Here is an 11,171-nt window from a genome sequence, read left to right on the forward strand (position 1 = left end):
ATTCAGGTTCATGCCACTGATAACAACCCTCCCAATCTCTATTATCCATTTGTGTCTGACACAGACTCAACTCTCCTTTTTTAAATTAAATTCATTTATTTATTTTTATTTGTTGAGACAGTCTCACTTTGTCACCCTGGATAGAGTGCCATCTAATCAGAGCTCATAGCAATCTCAAACTCTTGGGCTCAACCAATCCTCTTGCCTCAGCCTCCTGAGTAGCTGGGACTACAGTTGCCTACCACAATGCCCATCTAGTTTTTCAATTTTTAGTAGAGACGGGGCCTCACTCCACTTTGGCCTCCCACAGTGCTAGGATTATAGGCATGACCTATGGTGCCCGGCCTCAGAGCCAAGTCTCAATGCATACTTTTTCCTAGGGAACCAATGAATGAATAAATGAAGAGAAAAAGGAATGAAGGAACAGATGAATGAGCTGCCAAACTTGCATTACCAGGTTCAATTTATTCCTCTGAGGCAGGGGCGCTTTTTTTTTTTTTTTTGAGACAGAGTCCCACTATGTCACCCTTGGTAGAGTGCTGTAGTGTCACAGCTCACAACAATTTCAAACTCTTGGACTTAAGCGATTCTCTTGCCTCAGCCTTCCAAGTAGCTGGGACTACAGGCACCCATTACGACAGCCAGCTATTTTTTGGTATCAGTTGTCATTGTCATTGTTGTTTGGCAGGTCCAGGCTGGAATAGAAACCACCAGCTCCAGTGTATGTGGCTGGCACCCTAGCTGCTGAGCTATAGTCACTCAGCCGAGGCAGGAGCTATTTTATCCCCATTTTAAACTGAGAGAAACTCTGGCCTATATAGAAGCAAAGCCTTCCTTAAGTATATATTTGCTCAGGACTTGAAGCCTAGATGTCTCCCACTGAGCTTAGTTAGCCCAAGAGCAGTGGTGATGCCCACCCCGTAAGGGAGAGAAATGGAGTAGGTCCAGATGCTGCTGTGAGAGGAGCTAAAGCTGGACAAGTTTTCCTAAGGGACCCTCAAAACTCCCAAAGCAAACCCCAGTTCTGTGGTTTGTGTGAGCTCCCCAAAACTCAGGGTATTCAAGCACAGGAGAGCTTTGAATGCTGAAGCAGGCTGTCTATGTGGCCTTGGAGGAGTGGCATGCATGTCCTTCTCTGAGCTTCAGTTTTCCCATCTGTCAATAGCTGATAGTGACAGCCTTGCTCAGGGGAAAGTGCCACAGGAAGCACACAGGTGTGTGGTGGAGAGCATTTGGGAGGCCTCCTCCCACCCTCCCACTCCTCTGCAGCCACCTTGTGGCCTGCACTGCCTATCCCAGTCCAGGGAAGAAAGGGTGCTGCTCCTGCCCGCCCCACCCCCATCTAGGGGCGGAGCAACTGTGACCCCGAGCCCAATAAATCTGCAGCCCACACCCACAAGCTGCACCTTTAAGCCCCACTGCCACCTCCAGTTGTCAGCGCTTAGCTACAGCTCCCAGGGCTAGGGACAGACTACCAGGGTACAACGGGCATTGGACCCTAAGTGAGAGGGGAGGTGAACGTACAGATAGGCAGAGGAGGACGCAGAGACCAAGAGGAGGGACCGGAGGACAGTGACAGCAAGGACCCACAGATCCCTTGCCCAGGGAACCCTGGCCCCTCTCACTATCTCCCATCCCAGACCGAGGGGGAGAAGCAGGTATCCTCCCGTAGTGGCCACGCATCCTCCCACTGCCCTCGCTGTCCCGCCTCCTCTGTCTCTGTCAGGTCCTCTGGCTTGGGCACGTGGGGCGCCAGGACGCAAGGACGCGCTAGGCCACAGCACCTGTGTTCATGGAGGCCGTCGAGGCAGGTGCACGGGCCACATTCGGAGTCTGGGACTACGTGGTCTTCGCGCTCATGCTGCTAGTGTCCACTGGCATCGGACTGTGGGTCGGGTTGGCTCGCGGTGGGCAGCGCAGCGCTGAGGACTTCTTCACCGGGGGCCGGCGCCTGGCAGCTCTGCCGGTGGGCCTCTCGCTGGCCGCCAGCTTCATGTCGGCGGTGCAGGTGCTGGGCGTGCCGGCCGAGGCCTACCGTTATGGCCTTAAGTTCCTCTGGATGTGCCTGGGCCAGGCGCTCAATTCCTTGCTAACTGCCACGATCTTCCTGCCGGTCTTTTACCGCCTGGGCCTCACCAGCACCTACGAGGTACGGGGGCAGGGCCTGTCTGACCTGCTGTGTGACCTGACGTGGGAGGCCCTCAGGCTTTGAACGGCTGCCACAAGGGGGAACAGACTGCTCCTTAGTACCTTAATGGGGGAGCTCCCAGGCAAACAGGTGGGGAAGGTTCTGGGAAGAGGCCCCAGGCAGTGGGGCAGGAAGGAGGAAGAGAGATGCCAGTGTCCTGGTTCTCCCGTGGAAGCGTGTGGGGGAAGGGGCCAGGTGGGTACTCACTCGTGGACAGTCACACCCCTGCTTCCCCACATGCCCAGGCCTGCGCACCCACGTGTGGTCACCAGAGGGGATCGCACGAGTGCACAGGTGTGTGCGCGTGGCAGGGTCCCCAAGTGCAAGAGTGCAGCGAGTGCAGGCGGGAGGACAGCAGCTAAGAGTGCAAGCAAGGGACCCCAGAGGCCTCGGTCCCAGGGTAGGGCCTGTCTGGATGACCACAAGCCCTCGGCTCCTTGTTGCAGTACCTCGAGCTGCGCTTCAGCCGCGCTGTGAGGCTGTGCGGGACCGTGCAGTACCTAGTGGCCACGGTGAGTGGACTCTGCCTTGCGGTCACATGCCTGGCCTTCTTTGGCCCCGCCCACGTGCCCGCCTAGGTCCTTCAGGCTCCCCCCCACCCCATCCAAGGCGAACCTGCCCAGGTCCAGCTCCCACTAGTGTTCTAGTTCCGTCCTCTCCCTCCCACACACCTTCCCGACCTGACCCCGCCCCCACGGCAAGACTGGGCCTACGTGCCCCACCCACCTGCCGGGACCACCCTTCTCTAACCCTTCGGGGATCCCCACCCCTCCCTGCCTCACTGGTCACCCGCCCTCTACCTACAGACGCTGTACACCGGCATCGTGATCTATGCCCCCGCACTCATCCTGAATCAAGGTTTGACCCTAGGAAACCAGGGGACGTAGCCGGGAGGAGGCAGAAACTGAACTGGAGGAGAAGGGGAGAGCGAGGAAGGTCTAGGAGACCATGGAGACTAAGTTTGCGTCCATCCCAGAGTTCTAATGGGGGTGTCATTTTGCACAGTGACGGGACTGGATATCTGGGCGTCCCTCCTATCCACTGGAATTATCTGCACCTTCTACACGGCTGTGGTGAGTGGCCTCAAGGACCCACTTCACGCAGGGGCTGCATGCCCAGTGGGTCTCTTGTGGAGGAATTCTGGGCCAGCCATTTCACTCTCTATTTTCCTGAGTAAGCCCCTATTCCAGGTGGGACTCAGTTTCCTCATCTTTATAGGCTTCCACCGCTTCTGGCTCCCTGCCCCTGTTTCAGGGCTCCCCTTTCAGTATTAGCCTCACTAAAGTTCTGTGGGGAGGGATTGTCCATTTTGCTGGTTAAGGTTCACAGCATCTTAAGGGCTGAGATGCTTCGTTTCGCTATTTCTGGAGTGACTACCAGTGTGGTCAGTCTCACCTGAATGGTGTGAGAGAGAATAAAGGATTTCTCCAAAGAAATATCCAGGGGCTGTCATGGGAAGGCAAAGATGTGGAGGCCGGGTGGGTAAAAACAACTGATAATAGTAGTTGTAGTGATAATAATACATGTAGTGATAGTAGTAATCACTCACTGAGCATTGTATGTGCCAGGTGATGTTCCAAATCTTTTTCACTTATTAAATTATTTAATTCTTATAACACTACCACAAGAAGGTATGATTATTAACCCAATTTTACAGATGAGGAAACCAAGGCAGAGAAGGGTGTTGGTCTCAGCCACAGGTAGAGGCCAGGCTGGGTTAGTCACAGCCAGGTCCCCTCTGTGACTCCCCCACCTACTTCTGTCCCATCTTTTAGGGTGGCATGAAGGCCGTGGTTTGGACTGATGTGTTCCAGGTCATAGTGATGCTGTCTGGCTTCTGGGTTATCCTGGGCCGTGGTGCCACGCTCGTGGGTGGGCCCCAGCATGTGCTCCAGTTTGCCCAGAACCACTCCCGGATCAACCTGATGGAGTGAGTGAAAGTGTAGAGGAGATACTGTAAAAGAATGGAGCTGGCTTCCCTTTGGGCCCTGGAGAAGCCAGTCAGTGCCTCCTGCTCCTCTTCCCAACCTCTCCTGGCTTCCTTTCTCTGCACTTCCCTTAGACTCCCCTAGTCACCATCCCTCTATCTGGCCCAAGTCTGACCCTCATCACAGACTGGGGACTGAAGCCTCTCTGAGGTCCCAGCTGGGAAAAAGAAAGAATGACTTTTGAATTCATACATAGATGACACAGTGAAAACATAAGTGAATTTTCAATGTGGTAAATTCCTATACATACTTCAAAACCCACTCCAAATGTCCCCTTAAGGCCCATATGGTATAGAATGGCTATCTGGGACCCTTGGGAGAAAAAAGTCAAAGTGACATCTCCAAATGGCTGACTCGCCCTATTTCCACCCAGCTTTGACCCTGACCCACGGAGACGCTATACATTCTGGACATTTGTGGTAGGCGGAACTTTGGTTTGGCTCTCAATGTATGGTGTGAACCAAGCACAGGTGCAGCGCTATGTGGCCTGCCGCACAGAGGGGCAGGCCAAGCTGTGAGTGTTTCGGAGGCAAGGTATGGGCTTCTGGGACATGTTGCCCCACCCCATTCTGAAGTTGTCCCCCCAAGCCTGAGGCCACCCCTCCCCCCAGGGCCCTGCTCATCAACCAGATGGGCCTGTTCCTGATCGTGTCCAGCGCTGCTGTTTGTGGCATTGTCATGTTCGTGTTCTACAGTGACTGTGACCCTCTCCTCACAGGGCGCATCTCTGCCCCAGATGAGGTGAGTCCCACCTAGGCTCCCGGTACTCACACCCTAACCTCTGAGGATGGGAGCAGAAGAGCATTCCTAGAAGAGGGATCAGTCTGTGCAAAGGTCCAGAGGCAGAAAAGAGTCCAGAGGAGGATCTGGGAGGAGTGGGGAAGATAAGTCTGAAGGCAATGGGGAGCCATAGGTAAGTGTGAGCAGGAGGGCATGTTCAGAACTAGAGGCCCCATGGGGGATATCAGAGAGGAGATGGAACCATGGTCCAGTAAGAAATGATGATGTTGATAATAATGGTAATGATCCATGTCCCAAGTGCCTTCTCTGTGCTTCATGCTGTTCCCTTCACAAGCAGTGAGTTTTCCCATCAAATCCTCCAAAGTGCACTGAAGCCAACGCTATCATGGTTCCCACTTTACAAATGAGGAAACTGAAGCTTAGGGAAGAAGCAGCTGCCTGAGATCAGCAGGAAAGTCAGGGGCAGTGCGGGTGCCAGGACCCACACTCAGGTCGAATCCCAGCTGGTGTTCTGACCAGGGGGTTCAGAGTCAGCAAAGGCTTTGAGGTGTCATCCCACCTGCTGTCCTCCACTGGGGTCAGATCTGGAATTGCCTGACTATAACCTCAGGTAGGGACTTTACCTCCCCACCTCACAGTTCTCATCTGTAAGGTAGGGATGAGGTGGAGTCCTCCCTCACTGAATCCTAGGGCTCAGTGACAATCCTCAGGTCCATGCAGTGGATCAACAAATGCACATTCAGTGCCCACCGTGAGCCCTGTCTGTGCTGGGCGCTGGGGACATTCGGGGGTAGCACAAGCAGAAGCCCCTGCCTTCAGGGAGCTGCTGTCCTGGAAGCTGACCTCCACCTCCCCCCAGTACATGCCCCTGCTGGTGCTGGACATTTTTGACGACCTGCCTGGCGTCCCTGGGCTTTTCCTGGCCTGTGCCTATAGTGGCACTCTCAGGTAAGCATCTTACTCACCTAGCCTTGTCAGAACTCCTCAGGGCTTTCTCAGGCCCTACTGGCCATCCCCTTGAGCACCGGAATGCCCCTCATTCACAGTCCCTACTCAGTTCCTAGCAGGCACTTTGTGTGGGCTCTAGCAGAAAGCACACACTGGGCACAGGGACCCCAGCTGTGGAGTTTTTACCTGGCACAACTACACCTGACTCTCCTCTCATCCTCCCTAAAACAAATGTTTATTGAGTGTCTATCATGGGGCAGGTAAGACTGTCCTAAATCCTGGGCACAGCCGTGACCAAGTGGTCCCTACTGCTCTCTGGGGGTTTCAGGTCTTCTGGGACTTCTGGTCACATGTCCTCACTCTTGCTATGACTTAAGTCCCATGCAGCTCGTTCCTCTATATCCAGAACTTGCCTGTCTTGGCTGTCCTGGATCACAGGTGTCCTTAGTCTAGTGGGGTGTCTCAGGTCTACACAGCAGGGAGGGGGTGGACATCTTCTCCACTCCTTGGGGACTTGATGACCACTACCTCTGCCTTGGGGTGGGGTCCCAGCAGGCCCAAGGTGTGGGCAGCTGGGGGTCTGCCCACCAGGTGGACCCTAGAAGGGGTATAGCAGTCTCTGTGTGTGACCTGAAGACCCTTCCCCTGCCTCTCCCCCGTCCAGCACAGCATCCACAAGCATCAACGCCATGGCTGCGGTCACTGTAGAAGACCTCATCAAGCCGCGGCTGCCAAATCTGGCGCCTAGGAAACTTGTGATTATCTCCAAGGGGCTTTGTAAGTTGAAGGGAGACCTGGGTGGGGGCCCAGAGCAACCTGTCCCTGTTGACCTTGCCACCTCCATCTGCTACAGCAATCATCTATGGATCGGCCTGTCTCACGGTGGCAGCTTTGTCCTCCTTGCTGGGAGGTGGTGTCCTCCAGGTGAGCCTCTAGCCCCCTTCTGCCTGTGTGTCCCCAAGAGGAGAATTTTCACTGAACTAAGCCTCAGAGAGGATCACACATGTCGATGGCAGAACTGGCTTCTCTCTGATTCCTGAGGCTGAGTATTTCCTGCAACCAGCAGGCCTGGGACAGCTGAGGGGGAGGTGTAGGCAGCGGCCTAGGGGCAGAAAGGGCCTCCCCAGCTTGGGGGTGGGACCACAACTGTCAAGAGAGAGAATCAGCATCTTTACCTCCCACCCAGGAGAGAGAGGCAGGAACAGGGAGTTCTCTCCCCTTCCTTCCTGCCGATTCAAGCCTGTAGTGCAATTCTTCAGTTCTTGCTTTCCCAGCGGGTAAACTGCCCTCAGCCCCACTCCCATGACTCTCCCAGGGCTCCTTCACCGTCATGGGAGTCATCAGCGGCCCCCTCCTCGGCGCCTTCGTCCTGGGAATGTTTATGCCTGCCTGCAACACACCGGTGAGCTGGGCGGGCAGTGTGGGGAGCGAGGTGGGCGGCCCTGACCGGCCCCCTCCCCTGACCTAGGCTCGGTCCCCAGGGTGTCCTCTCTGGGCTGGGCGCGGGTGTGGCGCTCTCACTGTGGGTAGCCTTGGGTGCCACGCTGTACCCGCCCAGCGCACAGACTATGGGGGTCTTGCCGTCATCGGCTGTCCGCTGCGTGGCCCCCTCAGCCAATGCCTCTGGCCTCCTGGACCCGCTCCTCCTTGCTGCCAACGCCTCCAATAGGTGAGAAGGCCGGTGGGGGAGAGGCGTGCCCTGAAAGGGTGTGGTCAGGGCGGGAACCTTACCCTGAGCTCTGAATCAGTAGGAGCCTAGCTAGTAAGGAACGTTCTCTGCTGAGGAAAGGGTACATAAGTGCAAAGGCCCTAAGGCCAGATTCGGCTTAGAATGATCCAGCTCCTCTGAGGTTGGGGCTGAGAAGGGAAGGAGAAGTGGCGAAGCGAGAAGAATTTAGATTTTTTAAAAGATATAATTTGCATACCATAAAATTAACTATTTAAAGAATTCTTTTAGGCTGGACACAATGGCTCATGCCTGTAATCCCAGCACTCTGGGAGGCCAAGGAGGGAGGATGCTTGAGGCCAGGATTCAGGACCAGCCCGGACAATAGCAAGACCTTGTCCCTACAAAAAAACAAAAAAATTAGCCGGGCATGGGGGCAGGCACCCGTAGTCTCAAGCTACTGGAGCATGAGGATTGCTTGAGCCAGGGAGTTGGAGGCTGCAGTGAGTTGTGATGACACCACTGCACTCTATCCTGGGCCACAGAGTGAAACTGTCTCAAAAAAGAAAATAAAACATATAAAAGTGGCTTTTAGCATAGTCACAAGATTTATACAACCATCACCAACCATTATAACTCAACCTTTTTATCAATCTGAAAAGAAGTCCCATCTCATTGGCACTCATTCCCCATTTCCTCCCTCTCCCCAGCTCCTGGTAACTACTAAATCCACTTTCTGTCCCTATGGATTTGCCTATTCTGGGCATTTCTTTTAAATGGAATCATGTAATATGCAGCCTTTTTTGTCTTCAAGGATTATTATGTAATAATAATAGCCTTTTTTGTCTTCAAGGATTATTATGTAATATGCAGCCTTTTTTCTTCAAGGATTATTATCCATGTTGTAGCAAATATGAGTGTTTCATTCCTTTTTACGGCTAAATTATGTTCCATTGTATGGATGGAACACATTTTGTATATCCATTCATCAGCTAATACACATTTAGTTATTTCCAGTTTGGGGCTATTGTGAATAGTGCCATTATAAACATTTTGAGTACAGTTTTTGGTGTGGACATGTTTTAATTTCATTTGGTATATGCCTAGGGAAGTGGAATTGCTAAGTCATATGATAATTCTATGTTTAACTTTTTGAGAAAACATCAGACTGTTTTGCACAATGGCTGCATCATTTCACATTTCCACCAGCAATGTATAAGGGTTCCAACTTCTCCACACCTCCATGCTAGTGGGTGTGAAGTGCTATCTCATTGTACTTTGGATTTTTATTTCCCTGATGACTAATGTCATCAAAAATATCATGTGTTATTGACCATTATCATATCTTTTTTGAAGAAATGTCTATTTCTATTTTTTAAGTGGGCCATTTGGAGTTTTTTTAGATCAATTTTTACTTTTTTTCTTTCTCCACTACAGGTAAAGATAGGAATGGGTCATTTCTCTTTTTATTATTGAGTACTCATTTACATATTTTTATATTTGTATATATTCTGGAGATCAGACCTCTTTCAGCTATATGACTTATAGATATTTTTTCCCATTTCATGGGTTGTCTTTTCATTCTGTTGATAATGTCCTTTGATGCACAAAAGTTTTTAGTTTTGAAGTCCAGTTTGTCTACTTTTTTTTTTTTTTTTTGGTTATTTGTGCATTTGGTGTCTTATCTAAGAAACTATTCCCTAATCCATGGTCATGAATTGGGTGATAATTTTTATTTATTTATTTTAGAGACAAAGTCTCACTTTATTGCCCTTGGTAGAGTGCCATGACGTTACAGCTCACAGCAACCTCCAGCTCTTGGGTTTAGGTAATTCTCTTGCCTCAGCCTCCCGAGTAGCTGGGACTACAGGCGCCCACCAGAATGCCTGGCTATTTTCTGTTGCAGTTTGGCCGGGGCTGGGTTCAAACCTGCCACCCTTGGTATATGGGGCTGGCGCCCTACCCACTGAGACACAGGCACCGCCCTGGGTGATAATTTATTTTACACCTGTGATTTTTTTCTGGGAGTTTAATCTGGTTTGATTCTGAGGGCAATAGGGAGTTACAGAAGGTGATAGGCAGTGGCCAGAATTACATTTTAATAATACTTCCTCTGGCTGTGTGTGGAGAATGCCTGGGGCTGGGAGTTGAAATAGTAGGAGGAAAGGAGAACTGGCTACTACACATGTTGGGGTATGCAATAATTGGGGGCTGGGCTAGGCCATGATGAGAGTGGCTTTTGAACATAGGCAGGGGGTTAAGGAGAAAGTCTATCTCATGCCCCCCCTCCTACCCCCAGCTCAAGAATGGATCTCAGCCAACCTGCCTTAGCTGAGAGTTTCTATGCAATCTCCTACCTCTATTATGGTGCCCTAGGCACTTTGACTACCTTGCTGTGTGGTGCCCTTGTCAGCTGCCTGACAGGTAAGCAGAGCGCATGACTTCTTCAGTGGCTACCCAATCCACCTCTGCCTCAAGGAGCCACCACACAGAGAGGGGAGGAAGGACACTCCCAACAGCCACATGGCCACTGTATGTCAGACACATTTGCACCCTTTAAGCAGCATCCCCTTCACAACAACCCTGCACCTCACAGAGCTTGCCCTATTTTGCAGAAGCAGAAACCGAGCACAGCCCCTCCACTCCTCTTCCCTAGAAAATTCAGTCATCACTAGAGGATGTGGGGTGCAGCAGTGAGGCACTATCCCTGGTGCTGAAATATCTTCTCAGGGATATGGCAACTCTGTGCCCCTCCAGGAATTCTGAATCCTATGGAAAAGTGGAAAGAGACAAAGATAAATCAGTATAATGAGACCTTCTTGAGTCTCAGATTTGGGGCTCAACAAGTCTTTACTGAGACCTCCTCCAGGCCAGGTGCTATTAGGTTACATAATATTGAGTGAAACCACATGCTGGCTGGGGCCATCACTGGTGTTTTACCACAATTCCTCACTGTCACCCAGTGAGTTGCTATTGGAGGTGGGATTGTAACCATCAAACTCCCCAGCCCAGGGCTCTTCTTTCTCCTCCCAGGGCCAAGTGTCCAACTCATATGACCCTTTCACTAAATGTCCCCCTTTTTTCCTGCTTCTCAGGCCCCACCAAACGCAGTGACCTGGGCCCTGGCTTGTTGTGGTGGGACCTTGTACGGCAGACGGCATCAGTGGCCCCTAAGGAGGAAGTGGCAGTCCTGGATGACAGCTTAGTAAAGGTCAGTCTCAGGCTAAGAAGCAGCAAGGTGGCGTTGGGGGCATGGCCATGACTCAGGAAGGACATGATGTATCACTGTTTTTCCCAATCTCTCATAATCTCCAGTGGAAAGGCTCCCTTTGGAGATGATTCATCTTCAATCAGTTTTTATTATCCTCTTTCAAAAAGACTGAGCTACTCACATTTGTGGTATCTGTTTTTACAGTTACTTCCAATGTGTGGCAGGTGAAACTGGTTTGCCATTAGAATATTGATGTCCAGTTTCTTCCGAAAATAAAATTACTTAATTTAAAAGTGACTCAACTTAGAGTAAATCTTACATAAGAAACATAGCAGAGGGTAGACTGATTTCAGCCAAAACTCCAATTTTGGTTGCTTGTGTGAATTCCCAGGGTTTGGAAAACACCGTCCCTGGGGGACTGATTCCAGG

General features: G+C 51.5%; 1 protein-coding gene across 1 annotated transcript in view; it reads left to right on the forward strand.

The window, feature by feature from the left end:
• Positions 1 to 1,792: 1,792 nt before the first annotated feature.
• Positions 1,793 to 11,171, forward strand: part of SLC5A5 (solute carrier family 5 member 5) — a 10,500-nt gene continuing 1,121 nt past the window's right edge. Inside the window, exons 1-14 of the mRNA XM_003796554.2 lie at positions 1,793 to 2,149; positions 2,635 to 2,700; positions 2,995 to 3,046; positions 3,194 to 3,261; positions 3,964 to 4,118; positions 4,550 to 4,690; positions 4,788 to 4,917; positions 5,777 to 5,865; positions 6,530 to 6,642; positions 6,719 to 6,789; positions 7,181 to 7,267; positions 7,347 to 7,536; positions 9,824 to 9,955; positions 10,627 to 10,742. Of these exons, the coding sequence (XP_003796602.1) occupies positions 1,793 to 2,149; positions 2,635 to 2,700; positions 2,995 to 3,046; positions 3,194 to 3,261; positions 3,964 to 4,118; positions 4,550 to 4,690; positions 4,788 to 4,917; positions 5,777 to 5,865; positions 6,530 to 6,642; positions 6,719 to 6,789; positions 7,181 to 7,267; positions 7,347 to 7,536; positions 9,824 to 9,955; positions 10,627 to 10,742 (1,767 nt within the window). The remainder of the gene's footprint in view (positions 2,150 to 2,634; positions 2,701 to 2,994; positions 3,047 to 3,193; positions 3,262 to 3,963; positions 4,119 to 4,549; positions 4,691 to 4,787; positions 4,918 to 5,776; positions 5,866 to 6,529; positions 6,643 to 6,718; positions 6,790 to 7,180; positions 7,268 to 7,346; positions 7,537 to 9,823; positions 9,956 to 10,626; positions 10,743 to 11,171) is intronic.

Source organism: Otolemur garnettii, unplaced genomic scaffold (genome assembly GCF_000181295.1).
Source record: "Otolemur garnettii isolate 467f Iridium unplaced genomic scaffold, OtoGar3 scaffold00105, whole genome shotgun sequence".
In the NCBI taxonomy this organism is placed as follows: domain Eukaryota; kingdom Metazoa; phylum Chordata; class Mammalia; order Primates; family Galagidae; genus Otolemur; species Otolemur garnettii.